At 54.2% G+C, this 19,850-nt stretch overlaps 1 protein-coding gene across 4 annotated transcripts; it reads right to left on the reverse strand.

The window, feature by feature from the left end:
• Nucleotides 1-1,505: 1,505 nt before the first annotated feature.
• AP5B1 (adaptor related protein complex 5 subunit beta 1) lies at nucleotides 1,506-19,817 on the reverse strand. 4 transcript variants are annotated; one of them, XM_019737896.2, is made up of 3 exons: nucleotides 19,374-19,817; nucleotides 11,482-11,649; nucleotides 1,506-11,378 (listed from the first exon to the last, which is right to left on the reverse strand). In XM_019737896.2, exons 1-3 carry the CDS (start codon nucleotides 19,773-19,775, stop codon nucleotides 8,886-8,888), a joined length of 3,063 nt encoding a protein of 1,020 aa, XP_019593455.2. In that variant the 5' UTR covers nucleotides 19,776-19,817; the 3' UTR covers nucleotides 1,506-8,885. The 4 variants fall into 4 exon arrangements, with proteins under 4 accessions (XP_019593455.2, XP_019593454.2, XP_019593453.2 ...); XM_019737895.2 differs by having other exon boundaries at nucleotides 19,370-19,509; XM_019737894.2 differs by lacking the exon at nucleotides 19,374-19,817 and adding an exon at nucleotides 12,037-13,271.
• Nucleotides 19,818-19,850: the final 33 nt, after the last annotated feature.

The raw sequence follows: 19,850 nt of genomic DNA on the forward strand, positions 1-19,850 counted from the left end.
ATGCTTCTATTGTAGTTATTATTCGAATTTCCCCGCCTTTTGCCCCTGGGAGCCTCTTCAAGTTAGCTCCCCAGTCTTTTGATTGTGACCCTAGGAGACTTTTATAAGTTGCTTTGTCTTCCGGAACAATGAGATTTGTTTTCATGCCTGCTAACACAATGTCCATTCCTGCAGCCCTTGGATCAAGGAGTAACTTCGACTCTCAAGTCTTATTATTTAAGAAATACATTTTGTAGGACTGTAGCTCCCATAGATAATGATTCGTCTGGTGGATCTGGGCAAAGTATATTGAAAACCTTCGGGAAAGGATTCACCATTTTGAATGCCATTAAGAACATTCGTGATTCATGGGAAGAGGTCAAAATATCAACATCAACAGGAGTTGGAAGAACTTGATTCCAACCCTCTGGATGACTTTGAGGGGTTCAAGACTTCAGTAGAGGAAGTAAGAGCAGATGTGGTGGAAAGAGCAAGAGAACTAGAATTAGAAATGGAGCCTGAAGATGTGACCGAACTGCTGCCATCTCATGATCAAACTGTAACAGATGAGGAGTGGCTTCTTCTGGATGAGTAAAGAAAGTGGTTTCTTGAGATGGAAACTATTCCTGGTGAAGATGCTGTGAAGATTGTTGAAATGACAGCAAAGGATTTAGAATATTACATAAACTTAATTGATAAAGCAGTGGCAGGGTTTGAGAGGATTGACTCCAATTTTGATGGAAGTTTTCTGTGGGTAAAATGCTATCAAACAGCAGCATATGCTACAGAGAAATTGTTTGTAAAAGAAAGTGTCAGTCGATGTGGCAAACTTCGTTGTTGTCTTATTTTAAGAAATCGCCCCAGCCACCCCAATCTTCAGCAACCAGCACCCTGCTCAGTCAGCAGCTGTCAACCTCGAGGCAAAACCCTCCACCAGCAAAGTGATTACAACTCGCTGAAGACTCAGATGATGGTTAGCACTTTTTAACAATAAGGTATGTTTTAATTAAGGTATGTGTATTGTTCTTTAGATGTAATGCTATCTCACACTTAATAGACTACAGTGGTGTAAACATAACTTTTATATGTACTGGGAAACCGAAACATTTGTGTGACTCACTTTATTGTGATAGTCACTTTATTGTGGGGTCTGGAACCCATCAGCAACTTCTCCAGGGTCTGCCTGTACTTTGTGTCACTCAAGGAATTGGTCCATTTCATTTAAGCTATCAGATTGTGGCCATCGAGTTGTTCATCATCTTTCTTTATTATCTTTGTAACGTCCATGGGATCAGTAACATGACCCCTCTTGTTTCTGGCATTAGACTTCTTGGAACGAGTCCAGAGTGTGATATTAACTGACCTGTGAATGATCAGCAAAGAGCACCTTCTGTGGGTGTATGAAGTGGACACATTCCTTTTTCAATCATGCCCGTCCTTGACCAACAGGTTCATTGTTGCGACCTGCACAACACAAGCCGTGGGAAGGCGAGGGATAAACTATAATAAAGAGACAGAGACTCATATACAGTTAAATCACAGAGGACCAAGGGACTTGCAGCCTCAAGAGACTGGAGCCCCGAATCGGGTCACTGACAGTATTTATTGATTACAAACAATGAACATCACATGATTAGAGGCAGGGTCTGTGAAACTCTTACACCATTTCAAAAAAATGATTTCAATACCCAATTATTTGTCCCAAAGCAGCCGAAGCATGTCGTCCCAAGATGACTAAGGTGCGGTATGCACCACCCTGGGGGAGAGAGTCTCTCGCGGTGAAACTGTCCCATGAGCTGAGCAGAAAGAGCTTGATCTTATCGCTCTAATGGGCCTCTCTCACAATAAGGTGAGAGGGAGTAGCAGGGGCCAGCAGCAGCTTCCCACAAGAACAAGAGGAAGGAGGGGCAAGGCTCCCTCCTATTATTTCTTATAACAGCTCATTGGGGTCTCAACGGGGTCCCGTCTGGCTTGAGTTGTCCCTCCCGTGAGGAATCTTACTCGTCGTTGACCGCAGACCCTTCTCTTGAAGACCAGATGGAGAGACTCAGGATATTATAAACTCAATCCCAGAGAGGCACAGTCCCACAAATTCTTCTTTCCTTAGGGAAAGGTTGGGGGGGGGACAAACGGCTAGGCTGCTGTGTGACCACAGTTCATGAAAAAAGTCATCATGGGCAAGGGATGGAGGTGATGCACAGTGAGCTCGGCAACATGAATTTCTTCTCAGCAAGGCTGATCTGACAACTGCCACAGACCAATGCCTAATGTTCCAAAGGAGACACCGGCACTGAGCTCCCAATATAGGAGAACATATCCCAGGAGGTCAGCCAGACACTCAGTTTCAGGTTGATTACATTGGATGCCTTCCATTATGAAAGTGGCAGAATTTGCTTCTTCTGGAGATGGCTTTGCCTTCTCTGACCATAGAGCCTCAGCTGGTATTTTCATGGCGATATCCCCTGAGAGCACTGCTTCCTAGTGTGGTACCTCTTCTTGTTGCAAAAGAAATGAAGCAATGGGGGGCCGGCCCGATGGCTCAGTTGGTTGGAGCGTGTCCTCTCAACCACAAGGTTGCCAGCTGGAGTCCGGCAAGGGATGGTGAGCTGCGCCCCCGCAACTAACAACAGCAACTAGATCTTGAGCTGAGCTGCACCCTCCACAACTAAGTTTGAAAAGACAACAACTTGACTTGAAAAAAGTTCTGGAAGCACACATTGTTCCCCAATAAAGTCCTGTTCCCCTTCCCCAAATTAAAAAAAAAAGAAAGAAAGAAAGAAAGAAAAATGAAGCAATGGTACCAGAACCACGGGCATCACTGGCTTTACCATGAGCCTGGTTCCCAGAACAGCAGGCTTAGTGAGAGGGGCGGGGGGTGAGGGGATGAGGGTTGCTTACTGAAGATTCAATAAGTCGTCCACTAGGAGACAAGATCTTGCTAGTTAGTTTCCGGCAGCTGTCCTATAGGATGTGGTATTTCCTTGTCCTAATTGTACCCATGGATTTTTACTTATAGAGCTGACCGAGTGATGACGGAGGGGGTCAACGCTATTGAAAGAAAAGTTCAGTGTTCCTTACAGTCCCCCCAGAAGCAGGAGGCATGGCATACCATACAGGCCCCATGGGTAAGCACAGGCATTTGTCAGGGGGCAGAAAGGAGAGAGGGGACAGCATGGGCTATGGCCTTTATCCGGGCTTCTGAGGGAAAGGCAAAGCAAGGCAGAGTAAACAGCTTAGGATCGGCTAGTTTGAATAATTCCAGTGGAGTTTGGGGCGTAGAAGCTGTCTGCTGCACTGCTGGCTGCTGCTGGCTACCACACACTGCAGGAGCCTGTAGCTGGGGAAGCAATGAGCGCTGTAGTTGCTTGATGCTGGAAGACGCCCGAGTGCTGGAGAAGCTTCTGGAGATTGTCTAGTGAGCACATCAGCTAAACTCCCTTCTGCAATGGTTCTTCTGCGCCCTCTACTGACAAAGCTTAACAATGAGCCAGCTGGCAAAGAGCTATTTAAGGGGTCCATACCTAGTTTCACAGAGCAGGCAATGAAGGGAGGATTTGGAGCCGACAGGCACCTGTACAGCCATCAGTCAGCTTATCCTATTTTCCTCTTCCCCTCTCCCTTTCCCTCTATGCTTTTAGTTAGATTGTTTCTGCTTTGTCACAATATATAACATTTTTGTTAACCTTCGTGCCCACCTTTATTTTAGTCTTAGATCTTGTCATCTCTTGGTTGGATGAAGTGCATCTGTATCAGATTGGCTCATGGGTGTGTAAGTACTTGTTGAAAACTGTTTCCTATAGCCTTGACACTCAAGGACAATTTATGCGAACTTAAAAGCCTAGGTTTACACTTTAAAAAATGTTTAAAAGATGCTGCTCCAGTGTTGTCTAGGAGCTTTGTATGTTGCCATTCTAGTTCTGTCACCTTTGGAAGTTATTTGATCTTTCTACCTGGAGAGCTTAGGGATATTTTTGAAAAAAATCTTTGAAATCTAACAGTGGTATGAAGATATGTCTCAAAGTTGACTGTTCTGGGTGAATTTCCCAAGGTTCCCAGTGAGCCCTTTGAATGTGCAGGTGTTTCTTTCCTGGAAAGTTTTCTTAGATTGCAGTATTCAAGTACTGGTTCATTGTTTGGTTTTTCTTCAGGGACCTAATAATACAAATGTGATATCTTCTTCTTCTTCTTCTTTTTATTTTTTTTTTAAAGATTTTATTGGGGAAGGGGAACAGGACTTTATTGGGGAACAGTGTGTACTTCCAGACCTTTTTTTTTCCAAGTCAAGTTCTTGTCATTTCAGCCTTAGTTGTCGAGGGTGCCGTTCAGCTTCAAGTTGTTGTCCTTTCAGTCTTAGTTGTGGAGGGCGCAGCTCAGCTCCAGGTCCAGCTGCCGTTTCTAGTTGCAGGGGGCACAGCCCACCATCCCTTGCGGGAGTCGAACTGGCAACCTTGTGGTTGAGAGGACGTACTCCAATCAACTGAGCCATCCGGGAGCTCAACGGCAGCTCAGCTCAAGGTGCCGTGTTCAATCTTAGTTGCAGGGGGCCGAGGCCACCATCCCATGCAGGATTCAAGGAGTTGAACCGGCAACCTTGTGGTTGAGAGTCCACTGGCCCATGTGGGAATCGAACCGGCAGCCTTCGGAGTTAGGAGCATGGAGCTCTAACTGCCTGAGCCACTGGGCCGGCCCTGTGATTTCTTCTTTGACTATATTCTGTTTCCATTACTTTCTTGTGACCTCTTCTACTTTATCTCATTTTCATTCTCTTGATCGTTTCTGTCTTTCTTCAATGCCCCTTATTATATTTTTTACTGTATTCTTCCTTGGCCATCTGGTAATGATCTTTATTTATAGATAATTTTGTCTGTTTCTTTCATTTCCTGAGTTCAATCAACTCTCTTTCAATTTCTTCCTGGGTTTTGTCTATTTCTTTTCTTTCCAAGGTGGTTTTGCCTATCTTCACATGCATGTTTTGAGTATATTTTGTTCTGTTTTAAGAGTGTTGTATGACAGCTTTCTTCTATTTCGTGGCTGTTTTCCCAGGGGTGTGTGTGAATTTTCTTTGGTTGATATATGATGAAATTCATTTTCTGGTATTTTGCAATAATTCTGTATGAACCTATTAATCTCTTTATCTTGCTCATTTGTGTGTTGAGTGTTTTATAAGATCCCTGTTTCATGTGCTCTCTGTCAACACTGCAAAGTCCAGATACTTTAATGGATTTGTTTGTAGAGTCGGGGAGGAGTTGTAGGTCCTCAGATTTTTGTCTTGTCTTGCAGAACCATGAAATTTCTCCATTTACTTCCCCTTTCACATCCAAATGGCAAATCTTCCTTTTTGCATTTTTTTGTTCCCCCAGAATCTATGTATTTCAAATACTGCTCCTTTAAATCTCACATATACTTAAAAATCCCTTCCCTATATAGTCCAATTCCCCCCCCCCCCCGGCACTTTTTAACATTTTCAGACTTAGGGTGGACTTAGTCTTTCTGGTGTGATCTTAGCTCCAGCATAGGCCCTATTCCTAACTCCCCTCTTTTACCCCATTTTTCTCAGCCTGTCTTTGTTTGCCCAGAGCCCATGGCAGGATGGGCTGGGACCAGGAGTATGGCTGTCATGTGCTGTTTGTTTTTAATAACAATTAGAGCATTCTGTGTCTCCAGGTTATGCCGAGGGTTGCTTTTATATAGTTGTATCTTCTCTTTGTTCCATGTTGTCTTCCAAGAGATGGGGACCTACACTGCCACCATTATCTTCAGCTACCTAGAAGTCTCTCACAAAGTACTTGCTTCCCATTCCTCCAGCTTTGGGCTTTGCTGGTTTAGTCCTTAGTATCTGAGAAAGAATGCAGTGGTTCTCTTTTGAGCTGGAAGTAAAGCCTGCCATCTTGCCATCCTCAGAACCAACAGCTCTAAAAGGGGGATTGATCCTGATTGTCAAGGAAGAAACTGTTGCTGTCATACAACGGAGACGGGGAGGGGTGTCCATACCCAGGAGATTCCCCGGGACATCTCTGAGGACAGACAGGTCCAATGATAATGTTTATGAAAGACTAGACTCAATACACATAGGATTACCCATGACTTAGACCCTTCAGGCATAAAGGTCACCCCACTAGGTAAAGATCTCTGAAAGGCAAAAGGAACACGCAATGGGTAGGGGGACAATTAAGTTCTAAATACCCCACTAGGGCTGACAGATAAAATACAGGATGCCCAGTTACATCTGAACTTCAGAGAAACAACAATTTTTCAGTCTAAGTATGTCCCAAACATTGCATAGGCCGTATAAAAAATGAGTTGCTTCTCTGAAATGCAGATGTAACTGGGCATCCTGTATGATATTTCTATTTGCTAAAGCTGGAAGCCCTAATTATTGCCTTGCACCTTGTTGTGCAATACTTTCTTCCTTGCAAGTAAAATATACATTAATCGATATCCTTCCACGTCTTTCCTTGTTTCATATAAAGTGGGTGTTATTGATGATTCACTTCATAATCCAATGCATTTGTTACAGTTTATCAAGGTGAGATTATGAGTAAACTTCAGAACCTCCAATGTATGCTTCCACCGCAGGGGAGAGAGGGGTGGAAGCACCGGCAATGAAACCTCCTGCCCCAGAACCAACTCTTCACGTCTCATGAGCCAGAGCTGGTCCCATGGCCTGGCCTAACGCCCAGGAGGTGGGGAAGGGTGCAAGAATGCCTGAAGTGGAGAACCGGCCATTGGTGAACACTGGTCATGTCCACACAGGTGGACACTGGCTGAGGGGACTTGGGGTCTCCCCTCTGGGAAGTTTTGGTTGTATGAGGGGTAGCTATGCAGGAGCCTGTTGGCACGATCTTTGGAAAGTTGAAGGAGGAGCAGAGGTTATGTGGATACTAAGAGTGCAAAGGGGTGGGCTGCAGTGGGACTCGCAGGCTGGCTCACCAAGGGTCAACCCCTACCTCACAGTGTGGCTTCCCATACTGAGAGGATGCAAAGCTAAAAGCGAATTACTCGGACATCTTAGTCAAATTAAGCACATGTACACACTACAATCGGCGACTCTGCTCCTGGTATGAATACTAGGTAAGCTGTCACAAAGGTCTGCAAGAATGTCCGCTGAGGCACACTTGTGATGGTAGGGTGGCAGGGGAGCTGGAGGTCACGTGGTGCCCAGCACAGGAGTGGGTGGATACAATGGGACGGAAGCATGGACGGACGGATGGACAAAAGGATGGCTGGTGAGTCCTTATGTGGGCCAATTATTTTAATCGCAGGTGAAGAATTAACACCACCTTTTGCACCTGAGGTTCAAAAGAAAACAAGTACATTTTCCAACTCCTTTGCCACTAGAGGTCTGTGTGAGAACAGATTCCACTTATTAGATGCCCTACGAATGATGTGGATGGAGGCACCAAGGCTGAGGCCGTTTGCCAGTTGTGGCATGTTGTCTTTCTGCAGCAACATCAGCTCTCTGGCTCTGTGGGGGTCAAGAGGCAGTAGTGGGCTGTTCCAGGATCTGGGCCCAGCTTCCCGGGTGCTGAGAGGAACTGGACTGCAGACAGGGCAGTATGTTCTGGAACAGTCCTAGTGGTGGCCTTCTGGAGGATCACTTTTCCAGCCTTCCCCGAGATTTTGTAAGCACCTGATTCTATCTTAAATCCCTTTCTGCTGCAAAAAGCTGGAGCAGTTTCTGTCTCCTGGAACCAAACCCTTCCTGATTTGGCAATGGCTTGTCCAGATCACACAGTAAGTTACTGCAGGAGCTCAAGCTTGGGGCAGACCTTCTTGTCCCAGAAGGGACAGAAGGGCCTGGGACAGCCCCACTTGTCCCAGGCCCTTCTTTCCTTTTGTAGCCCGCCCATCAGGAGGGTCAAGACTGGCCCACAGGAACCTGTAGGCTGGGAGCTGAGGAGGCAGGAACAGAATAGGCCCTTTCCCCAGAGCAGTAAGGCCTCAGCCTCTGGTCATTCTCCACCCAGCACTGCTGACTGCAGCCTCCTAGGGGCCGGCCCAGGGCACAGAGGGTGGGGCCTCTGGGTCCCATGCAAAGCTTTGCTCTGATGGTGTGGTAACAGAAACCGGCTCCTGGATGACAAAATACGATTACCAACCAGCTGGGCCATCATAGGAAAATCACTCAACCCCTCTGGCCTCCTGATTTCCTCATCTGTGGGGCCCTGCTAAGCTGTTGCAAGGATGAAATGAGGCAATGTATGTGGAAAACACTGGCTCAGCGCCTGACAGCTGAGTTGGCCTCAATACATCGGAACCCTAAATATCTTACATATTTGGAATAAGAACTAAGGGGTTGGTTCTTACTTGGGAAGATGCCTAGGTCCATAGATGAGGTTTCCTAGAGGATGAGGTGAAAGCCAGCTTAGTTTTAGCACAGATCATGGAGGCCCCTCTCAGCCTCAGAACTACTAGCAGGCTTCCTAGAGCTGGCTCCGACCCATGTCGCATGAGGGGAGCCTCCCTCCCCAGGGAAGGGGTTGCCACTTCTGTTTATGGCTGGCACTCCATCATCCTATGTAGCCTGAGATCCCTGAGGCAAACCTCAGGAATTGAAAAACGCTGGCCCACGGGTCAGGAGGCCCAAATCCAGCTCCAGGCTCATTCCTAAATTGCTGGGTGGTTTTGGGCAAGGCCAGACCCTCTCTGGGAAGCAGACATGACAATGTTTTTTCTCTTGCCTCCTGGGTAGGGATTCTGGAGAATCCCAGCCTATTTGGGTAGGAAGGAACTTTGGAGCCCTGTAGCCTGAGGGCTCCTAGCCTGGAAGCTTTCTTGGAGATTCTGACGCTCATCCCAGTGGTTCTGCCCCCAATCAGGGTCCAGAAGAAAACAAACCAGAGCTGGTCATTGGTGAATGTAGGTTTTTACAGGAAGGAGCCATAGGGCTGTCCTGGCCCTTGGGCTCAGACAGCAGGTGCCAGCCCACGGAGGTAGTCCCCCACCAGGGGGAGCACGGCCCAGTCATCAGTCCGCAGGACCACGGGCACTCCGTCTGCCTGGGCTTTCTCCAGCCTCAGCAGCAGCCTCGAGTCTGGGGGCAGGCGAATGGCTATGTGGTAGCTAGTGGGGGGCTGGGCCACCACCACAAAGGGTTCCAGGTGGCGGGACACCAAATCCTCCAGACCCTGTGGCCCAAGAGGGCACCATAAGCGACTCTCAGTGCCCTTTGGCAGGCAAGACTCCCAGAGCTCCTCAAAGAAGCGCAGCGTGGCCCCCTCAGGGGGCTGAGGGAAAGGCAGAAAGAGGTCAGCAAAGTTCACAGGCAGGGGTGGCAGGTGGGCACAGCATGTGAGGCCAGTGGTTGTGGTGTACAGCGCGCGGATATCCAGCTGTGTGGGGGCCGGGCGTCGGGGCTGCAGGGGCAGGAGCAGAGGGCGGGTGGGGCGGCCAGGGCATAGGCAGGGCACATGGACAGCCTCCAGGGGTGCATAGAGTTGTCCTTCCACGCGGAAGCGCAGCTCCAGAGAGTACACGGGCTCCAGCACCTCCACCTGGAGCTGCAGCACTGGGACCGGGCCCTCGGCTCTGCGGGCCCCCACACTCAGCTGAATCGGGGCTGGAGCCTCCTGCACCATCAGCGTCGCAGCAAAGCCCTGGTTCTCAGCCACCAGTGAAGAGGCTAGTGCAGGTACAACAAGTGAAGGACCCAGGGCCACCCGCAGCTTGGGCGCTGATAGGTGGTTCAGGAGGATATAGTAGAGGCGGGCGTGGTCCCGTCCATCTGGGTCCTCCAGCTGCCTAGCCAGGGCCTGCAACAAGTCTGCCAGGCCTCCCCCAACACCTGCCCGAAGCAGGGCCCGGCAGACCTGCAGCAGGGCCTGCTGGAGGCCCCAGTCTGTGCAGTGAACTGCTGCAGCCTGCAGGAAGCTGAGGGTGGCACTCTGGGCATCCCGGTCTGCCACCTTTGCCAGCATCTGCAGGTGCCAACCAAGGGCCTCATCCCCACCTGGCCTGGACACCACCTCTTGCTGCAGCACCACCCTTAGGGGCTCCCCCACTTCAGAGCCCACCTGATCCAAGAGGTCCACAAAATGGGGAGCCAGCACAGGCCGGGCTCGGTACAGTTGGGCCAGTCCATGAATCAAGGGCATCAGTACTGTAGGTTGTCCAGCCAGGCAGTGAGCAACCAGGTATGAGGCCTGGAAGCAAAGCGTGGCCAAGGCCCGGGGGCCCCCATTCAGGGCTGCCCTCTGCCACAGGCTGGCCAGCAGCTCCTCCAAGTAGCGCCGGGGGCTCTGACCCTGACCTTTCTCCTCCTTTTCCTCATCTTCAGCACACAGCAGGCACAGCAGATGCAGGCGGGCCAGGAGGGCCATTGGGTCGAGCAGGAGACTGGGCAGGAGGCCACAATACAGCTGGGACTCTAGCAGCAGTGGGAGAGCTTCCTCGCCTGCGGGGCCCAGAGGGCAGTTCTCGGGGAAGCTCAGAAGGCAGTGCAGGTAGAAGAGATGGGCAGGCAGGGGCAGGGCTGGGTGCTGGGCAGCCAAAATGAGCCTGCGGAGCAGCAAGGCCTCGTCCTGGGCCGTGAACAGCGCCTCGCCGAAGGCTGCCTTGAGTGCCAAGACAGCATGCAGCAGAGTCAGCTGTGCTGTGCCCAGCAGCCGTACCAACTGCGGCTTGAAGAGCACTGGGAGCTGTCCCCGTAGACCCCGCAGGGCCCAGCCCAGCTGCCAAAGAAGCTGGGCCTGGGCCACAGGAGTGAGAAGGTAAGAGGTGTCCAGAAGCTGGGCCACGGCAGCCCGCAGCTCCAGGGCCTCCTCAGGACTGGGCTCTAGCGCTGAAAGGCCACACTCCTCCTCCTCAGTTGCCAGCCAGGGGGACACCTGGGGCTGAAGGTGGGCATCGCCCTCTTCAGCTAGTGTCCAGTTCCAGGGACCACCCCCAGTGGGAGACACCCTGGCTGTAAGCAGACCCTGCATGCTGGCCCTGGCCCTAGCCTGTATCGCCAAGGTGTTGCGAAGGGCAAGTGCCAGCAGCAGGCTGAGTGGCTGGATAGGGCCCACGGGGCCCCCCTGCCCCAGCAGACCCCGTAGCAGCCCCAGGTAACCCCCCAGCAGCCCAGGTTTGCAGCTCTCCAGCTCCCGCAGGCACTCGCACGCTGTGGCCTGCAGGGGGCGCTGTTCCGAGGCGTGGCCAATACCTTGCCCCAGAGCACGGCCGGAAGCCAAGCCAAGCAGTAGGTGCAGGAGCCGGAGAGAGGCTCCAGAGGTGGGGCCCAGTGCACCTCCTGCCACCAAGGCTGTGGTAGCCGCCAGCAACAGGGGCCGCCGCAGAGCTGAGGACCGTGGGGGTAGAAAGTCCAGAGTGTCCAACAGGGAGGTGACGGCTGCCTCAGCTGCAGGGGTATCGGGCCACAGCTCGGCTGGGTACTCCAAGCTCAGGGCCAGCAAGGAAACCTGGGGATGGTGGATTTAGGTGGGAATCACAAAGATGAAGTTCAGGGCCCAGTGGGTTGAGGTGACCATATGAGACAAGCCAAGGGGCGCATGTAGGGCCTACCTTGGTCTGCTCGCTCAGCTTCTCACTCCTCAGGTCGCTCAACAGGTCACGACCCAGATCCTCACCCTCAGGACCTGCCATGAAGGCGGACGGGCTGGCCCGGAAGGCGCCCAGGCGCTGGACCCAGGTTTCCCGGCTCAAGGGCCCCATGGTCAGGCGCGCAGGTCCCTGCAGGGAGAAGTGAGGGGTCATCAGGTTGGCGGCCTCGAGATGCGCCGGGCCCGGAGGCCGCTAGAGGGCGCCCGAGCCCCTGCTCCAACCCCAAAGAGGCCACGGTCACCCTCCCAGCCACCTTAGGTCACGCTAAGACGCCAACAGGGACCCCCGCGTCCGGGTTTCAAGATGAAACCGAGAGGTTTCGGGGGTGACGCTGGGGCGGGCCGCCAAGGTACCCGCGGGGCAGAAACGCGGGCAAGCAAGGGCGGGGGCGCCGGGCGGTCCGCCGGCGCGGCGTGCGTGCCGAGAGCTCATTAGGCCGCCCGCCCGCGGCCGGCACCGAAACCACAGCGCCGCCCCGGCCCCTGGCGCCCGCGGTAACGGGCCGGTCGAGCTCACCTCGCCTGACTCAGCCTCCCGCGGCGCTACGGCCTGCAGGCTCCTTCCGGGCGGGCGGCGCGGGGCGGGGCGCGGCGCACGGCGCGTGGGCGGAGGGGACGGGGCGGGCACCGCGCGGGGCGGGGCGGTAACGGGGCCGCCACCTCCCCTCCCGCCAGGCCGGCAGGTGCCGACACGCCGGTTTCGCTGGGGCTGAGTAACTGTCCCGATGCACGCAGGCCCCCCTTCCCCGAAACCGCCGCAGGCCCGGGCAGGAGCGGTGGACTTGGGTGGCCCCGGTTCCCGGGTGCTGGGGTCCCTCCGATCCCAGGGCCCTCGATGGACAGCGCCCACGGGACTGGCGAGGATGGCAAACAGCGGGGCCCACGCCGGCGACCCGGCGCACCGCACCCTGCGCCAGCCGCGCGCGGCCCCTAGAGGCCGCGGAGTACGGGTCCTCGCGCCCCCAGGATGGCCGCTGGGGGGGTGTGCAAGGTGCGGTCCCAGGGCGCCCGCAGGAAGTGCGCGCCGCGGCCCGGCTGAACCGGTCGGGCTGGCGCCTCAGGGCTTGGCTTCGCTTCTCCGACGCCAGCCCGGGGCCCCCCACCTGCTCGGCTTGGGGTCGCGGAGCCGGCGCCCGGGGAGCGGCGGGCGGAAGCTGGCTGACCTTTGCCTTAGGCGGCGCCTACGGTTGGCCAGGGTCGCGGCAGCCAGGCCGTGGTAAAGCTGGAACGCCAAGACCGTAAACCGCAATAAAGCCGGAAAACAACGGGATGCAAACGTGCGGACTGGCAGGGCCTGGCGTGTCTCATGGGGCTCAATGCACGGCACGCCTAGCACCCACCGGGAAACCTAGGCCTCGCTGCGGAAGAACTGGGGCCAAGCAGTGCCCAAACCCAGCACTGTTGACTTCCAGAGAGCTGGATCAGGGCTTCTAGGGAGCTGGCAGGGGCCTACCCAGTAGCCTCCCCTAGGCCTAGGACCGAGGTTGCTGATGCCCCACTGATCGCAGGTTTCCAGGGCACAGAACTGAAGGCGTCCAGACCCCACAGCCGCCGGCCTGACTAACGCCTCTGGCTCTAATTAGCCTGCTTTGAAGATGAAACAGACCTGAGCCCCCATGCTAGCAGCTCCCAACTAGTTTCTCTCCTTCCTCCAGGCTTCACAGGCCCCTCCCTCCCTACCCCATCCTGCTGTTCTCCAGATGGGAGGTGGCATGAAGTGGTAGGGTCGCTGAAAAATTGGCTATCTGGGTGCCAGGGGGATGGAGACAAGGCTCCACCCCAAGGGACAGGTCCAGCTGGAAAGCCCAGTCCCAGCTCCTGTGGGCCCTGGCTCCACAGTTGACTCATAGGCGGCAGCTCCAAACCACTTCCCTCTAGGTGCCTCAGTTTCCCCATCTATAAAATGGGAGTGATGACTCCCGCACAAGAGGCTGTGGGGTGGGGCGGCCTGGCTAATTAAACCTAAGATGAAAGAGGCCAGGATGAGAGCAGCCCTGGGAGGGGAACAAGGAGCCTGTCTGGTTTCCCTGTCTGAGGCCCAGAGGGTGCTGATAACTGCACAGCCCTCACCACTCACAGGGAGGGAGGAATGATTATTAGACCCCTTTTTACAGTTGAGGAGACAGGCTTCAAAGGGTCAGGAAATCCGACTCTGGCTCTGGCCCCCGCTCAGCCTCTGATAGCCGCCAGCCTTTCTGAGCCTTGGCTCCTTAGGGCCCAGGGTCCAAAGGGAGGGCACCCACATGTGGTACCTGATGCTGTGGTGGGTGCATCCACATGGACTCACAGGCTCACAGCAACCCCGAAATACCCCATGATGGGTACCAGTCACAGATGGGGAAAGGAAGGCCCAGAGAGGTGCAGTCACTTGCCCAAAGTCACAAAGCTCCTAAGTGGTAGAGCCAGACTTCAGCAAACAGCCCCTCACTGCCCCTGACCTCGCCCTCCTCCCATACCGGCTGCCTGCAGCCCTCTTGGGTGTAGATCCTGGGATGGGCTCTGCCCTCACCTGCGTGCCCTTCTCCCTCTCAGTACTGAGGACATGCGTGTTCCTTCAATCCACAGTCAGCAGACCTGCTCCCGAACGTGACCTCCCAGAGAGGGCCCAGGTGTGGGTCTCAGCCAGGTGGCTGAGCAGGGAACACCTCACTTGATGCCCACACGTCATTCCATCTCTTCCTACTGAATTTCCATCCTCCCCAGTGCAGCCCAGTTCTGGGGAGACACTCGATACGAGGCTTGGAAAAGGCAAGTCAGTTTCCTGAGGGGTCCTGAGCCTCAGTTTTCTCATCTGTAAAATGGGGGATGTGACCAACCCGTCCTCACAGCCTTGGGCACTGGAGATACAGGGATCTTTTAAAAAGAACACGTCAACAGGCAAATCCATTGAGAAAGAAGACTAGTAAGTGCCAAGTGTTGGGAGGAACGGGGAGTGACTGCTAATGGGTGTGGGGTTTCATTGGGGTGATGTGTGCACAACTCTGTGAAGATACTAAAAAGCACTGAATTGCATACTTTAAAGGGGTTTTATGTACATGAATTCTATCTAAATAAAGTTACTAACGGTGTTAAAAGAGGTCCCTCATGTACAGAACTTACACAGAAGGACAAGACAAACCAAAGTTTCAGGAGTAAAAGATGCTGCAAAGAAAACAATAGGGTAACATGCATGACAGAGGTGACACGGGGGGACAAGGATTTAGTTGGGGTGGTCAGAGGCCTCTCAGAATAGGGAGTATTTGGCTGAAGCCTGAGTGACAAGAGGCAGTCAGCCATCACGTAGGGAAAAGCGTTCCGGGCACCAGGTGTAACAGAGGAGAAACCTAAGGCTTTGGCCTGTTCAGGGGACAGAGGGCAAATGGTGTGGCTGGTACACACAGAACGAGCGCGGGGTTAGGAGGCCAGCAGGGGCCAGAGTGTGCCAGGCATCGAGGACTTTATTCCAGCTGTGATGGAAGCCCCTGGAGGGTTTGAGCTGAGGGGAGACAGCCCTCTGGGGGAGGTGAGGAGGAGCTGTGAGGCTGTCAGGAGGCTGTTATGTGGTCCAGGTGAGATGTGACAGGGCTTGGACCAGGGTGATAACTATGGAGATGGAGGTGTGAGTGGAAGCCAGCGATTTGGGAGCTGACAGGACTTGCTAGTGGGTGGATGTGTGGCGTGAGGGAAGAGGGAGGTGGGATGACTCGGCTTTGGCCCTGAGTACTTGGCGGCTGATGGTGCCAGTATCCGAGATGGAGAAAGCTGGGGGAACCGTGAGAATGAAATAGTCTGGCAGGCCCGACATGGGACCACAGTGGTGAGCCTAACCCAGCTCCTAGGCTTCCAACAGGAACTTACGTCTTCCCCCTGCCCGGTTCCTAAGGCTCCAGCTGGCTCAGTGACCCTCATCTTTTGCTTACTGCCCTCCCCCCAGCTCTAGCTCAGGAGCTTTCTGCCCACATGCAGCCCCTGGCTCCCCGCCAGGCCCTAAGGGGCCCTGGCCCACCCTAACAGTGGACTGGGAGGCCCATGGGCAGAAACTCAGCAAGAGATGTAGGAGTCAGTCACCCACCGCACTTCATAGTTTATTAGGGGCTTTGCAGCCTCCACAGGGCTACTGTCAAACTGGAAAGGCCGTTGTCTGAGCCAAGCAGAGGCCTTGGTGGCCAGGGGCACCATTGGCCTGCTTTAAGACTGAGTCCATTTTCAAGGGCTGCTAGGCTTCTGGGCAAAAACAAATTGACAGCCTCAGTAGCTAGCTCTGAGGAAAAAACGGGAAGTAGGAGCCCCACTTCACAGATGTGTAAACTGAGGCCTTAACAGGTGAGGTAGCTTGGCCCAAGTCCCCAGAGACTAGGAGTCCGGGGAAGCCTGACTGGCTCAGTGCTCTTTCCTGCTTATCCTCTTGGTACATTTCAGCTCCCATAAGCCTTTCTGCCTTCAACCTCCACACCATCCCGGCTCCTCTCTGAGAACAGGAAGGGGTTGTTCCAAACCTTCTTCCTTCATCCAGCTGCTGCCCTAGCTCTCCCTGGGCTGCTTGGGATGGGAGCTGAGCACCGAAGGTAGGGACAAGCCAGCGCTCTTTCGGGGGCATGGTCCTCACTTGTCTGCTGCGTTTCGGTCTTCCTTCACACTCCTGTCCACTATGCCAATGAAAGATGTCCACTCAGAACACCTAGAATCACCACTCATGGCGGTTTGCAGCTGGCTCGGGCCACCATCACCTCCTGCTTACAGCAGCCTCCTTACAGGTCTCGCTACTGCCACCCTCACCACCTCTCTCTTGACATTCTCCCCACAGCAGACCCCAAGGCTTTCCACCACACTGCCCCTCACATGATGTGGTCGGCCTGCCTCGCCAGCCTCAGTTCCCACACCCTCCCATTCCCTCACGACCCTGCCACCTCACCTTTCGCTTCCTCGCACACGCACTAGGCTTACTTCCACTCTGGGGCCTTTACACCAGCTGTTCCTTCTGTGGGTCAGGCTCTTCCCTGCTCTACACAGCTGGCTATTCCCTCCTATTCAGATCTCAGCACCCCCACCCATCACTATCCCATCATTAGCGTCCTGCCTCACACTAATAGTTTTCTTAGTTCTCTGTTTGCCTTGTGCCTAGCATAATGCTGGTGTTCAATACTCATTGACTGAATTAAAGGATGAATGACTATCTAACAGGCACTGTGTGAACAGAGAAGACGGTGCCTGCCCTCATGGAGCTTACAGTTTAGCTCGGTGTTCACCCAAGTTCACACACATTGTCTGGTTCCAGAGATGCCCATGAACCACAGGCCACATAACAGCAGCCGATGTGTCAAATCAGACCCACAATGTATTTGAACTCATTCCATATTTAAAAAAAAAAAAATTGAGTCAACAATTAAAAATTGGTAGAGTTCACATACAAATTTGGATTTCTGGCTTCTTTTGGAAAATGGACAGATGTGGCCACATTGGTTGTCTGTGCTGGAATGACCTGATTGTCACTGCCCCTCTAGATGGGCACATTGCCAAAGTCCCCACCACTTTCTAGTCTCTCCCTGACAGCCAGCACCAGTCACGTTTTATCACTGAACGTGCACTATTGTTCTCCTTATAATAAAGAACTTTGCTCTGTATCCAGGCCTCTCCCAAAAGTGGGAACACGAAAAGCTGAATTGGTCACGAGTCAAGAAAAATAGGATATTCATTCATTCAACAAATATTATTGCTGACCTAGTATGTGCCAGGCACAGTAGTAGACAGGGAGACAGGGCAGTGGGCAGCATCCACGAGCATCCCTCCCTCCTGGGGCTTCATTCCAAACACTGTAACTTTCTTTCCACAAGTGGGGACATTTGAGTTTCTCCTCCAAAGAGAAAGATTGTCTCTTGTGTCCAGGGTCCTCCCTGAAGACTGTATCATAGTGCTCCCTAAGCACCTACTGTGTACCAGCCCTTGCCAGGGTCTGGCACAACCAAAGTACTCAATGAATATTTGTTGAGTGAATGAACTACCTTCACCTCTCTCCTAGATAGACTGTGTTGGTCATTGTTGTTTCTCCAGAATGTATTCAAAAGATAAGTGCATAGGAGGTGCTCACTTAATGTCAGTTGAATGAAAGAGTCCAGGGTAAGAGCGGAAGGCTGACAGGGAAGTGTGGGCTGTGTAAAGGCAGAGCCCTGGGAAAGGAAGAGGAAGGGGGCAAACAACGCCCCACCAGAGCCCACAGCCCTCTCACAGTGACCCCAGGAGGTAGGTGATAAGATTCTCAGGTGACAGACAAGGAAACAGGCTGAAAAGGAAAGCCCATTGGTCAAACTTACAGGCTCCAGGAAGGAGCGGAGGAGGAAGCTCATTTGCCCCCCAGGTCCACACTGTCCCCACCCAGCCATGGGTGCTCCACAGAAGTCCTGTGAGGGAATGTAAAGGGCCTCTGGAAGCCTCCCCCCTTGAAAAACTATCCTTTTCGACTGATGCCTACAAGTCCACTATCAACAGGCTGCCTCTCTTTTGACTCCTGACTTTTGAACTGTGTGAATTCATTTATCAAACTCATTTCCTCCTAATCTGTTCCAACAAACATTTAATATGTGAGGAAGACGTGTGTGTGGTAGAGACTCCGAGATGTTTATTTTATATGGTGCGGTGAGAGAGCTAAAAAGAGGAAGACGTCTCATCCCTGCCCTGACTAGGTCGGCTGGTAAAATGTGGCCAAATTGTCATAGTGACATGCCTCAAGGAGGCCACCAAGCACTTCTAGGCTTCTGAGGAGGGTCAGCCTCCTTCCAGCCGGGCTTGGAGACTGGGCAAGGATGATGAATGGTTGGGGGTGGAGGTCCCAGGCCGAACTTAAGCCAAGAGTGAGAGAGGGGGGGAAGCGGATCTGAGCTCGCTGCCTGTGCTGGCTGCAGCCAGGCAAAGTAGGTTGGTCTTGACTTTGTCAGGTGTCCTCCGCCCTCGGCTCACCTCCCGGCTTGCTGCACCTGAAATTCCACCGTTGGGCACAAAGATGAGTGTTTTTGCGGGTGTGTACGCCCCAGGGACTAAGGCCCTGGGGTCTTTCAGGATCTCGGTGGACTCAGAGCGATTTAAACAGCCCCTTCCTCCACGAAGCCTTCCATACTTCCCCGGCCAGCTCAGCGCTCTCCGCTTTGTATTGCGGCCCTGTGCATCCCCACTTGTCCGTCCGCCCACCGGCCTGAGCGCTTCTGCGGCCCCGCGTGCCTTCCCGCAGCCGGCACCCAACATATACCTCTGGGCTGAACCACGATTTGCTCAGCCAGGCCTTTGGGATCCGGCGCCGCCTGGGCTCAGGCCCTGTTCAACAAGTGTGGGCCCAGCTGCCCGTTCCCGCCCGACAGCTTCGCGCCTCCCCAGGCGCCCGGGGCGCGCCGGGCAGGGCCCAGTTGGGCGAGTTTCATCACCCTCAGAGCGTGCGAGCGCCGGTGCAAATAACGTTACCCCCTCCCTTCCCCTGCTCTCTCCGAAACTCCCAAACTCCCGTTGGCGAACGCTGCTCCCCGGCGGGGAGGTCCCGGCGGGCGGCAGCTGGGCCGGCTGGGCCGCCGGATGCTGGGTGCCCCGCGCCCGTTCCCCCGCCCCCGCCTGGCCACCCAGCCCAGGCCGCGAGGCCACCTCACCGGCAGCGGAATGGAAACCGGTTCAACAGGTAACAAATAGGTGGGTTGTCACCGTTATTTCCCAACGCATGCGCTGTCGTTCCCCGGGCCACTCCAAGATAATTAGCTCAAATCACCCCCCTCCCCGCCCCAGCCACCAACACTCACCGCCCCGAGCCAATAAAGCGTGAACCCGTCCGTCCGGCTCGCACTTTAAGACTTCCCGAGCGGCCGTGGGGGACGCCAGTCGAGCCGGGAGACGCTTACCTACCGCTTCCCTCTCGCCCGGTGCACCTGGCTGCAGGGGACCTCGTTCGGAGGGAGGACGGCGACAGCTCAGCGGAGTCGGAAAGGGGGCGCGCGCCGTCCCGGGCACGGTCTCTCGGAGGAAAGCAGGGACGCTTTGGCGACTCCTTCTCTGACCTGCCTCCTCCCCCCGGCTGCCTCCAGCCCGGCCCGGGAAAGGTGGGACGGCGCCGACTCTGGTTACGGAAGCAGACGGTACCGGGCGAGTAGGATTCGAAAATGCCCCGCGCATTTCTGGTGAAGAAGCCGTGCGTCTCCACGTGCAAGAGAAACTGGAGCGAGCTCCCGGACGAGGAGCGCGGCGAGATCTACGTGCCAGGTGAGGCGCCGGCCCATGGGCCCGGGGCTTCCCGCCGCCCGCCAGCATGGGGCCCCGTCGGGGCGGCGGACGTGCAGGACGCAGCGATGCGGAGCGCCGCGGTCCGCGGAGTCCGGGCGCCCG

Source organism: Rhinolophus sinicus, linkage group LG06 (assembly GCF_036562045.2).
Source record: "Rhinolophus sinicus isolate RSC01 linkage group LG06, ASM3656204v1, whole genome shotgun sequence".
Lineage (NCBI taxonomy): Eukaryota > Metazoa > Chordata > Mammalia > Chiroptera > Rhinolophidae > Rhinolophus > Rhinolophus sinicus.

Excerpts from the sequence above, each read along its gene's own strand:
- AP5B1 (XM_019737896.2), bottom strand. The coding sequence starts at position 19,775 with ATGCTGGCGGGCGGCGGGAAGCCCCGGGCCCATGGGCCGGCGCCTCAC. Across the intron at positions 11,650-19,373 it reads CACCGGGCGAGAGGGAAGCG|GGACCTGCGCGCCTGACCAT; the intron begins GTAGGTAAGCGT and ends TTCTCCCTGCAG. Across the intron at positions 11,379-11,481 it reads AGCTGAGCGAGCAGACCAAG|GTTTCCTTGCTGGCCCTGAG; the intron begins GTAGGCCCTACA and ends CACCATCCCCAG.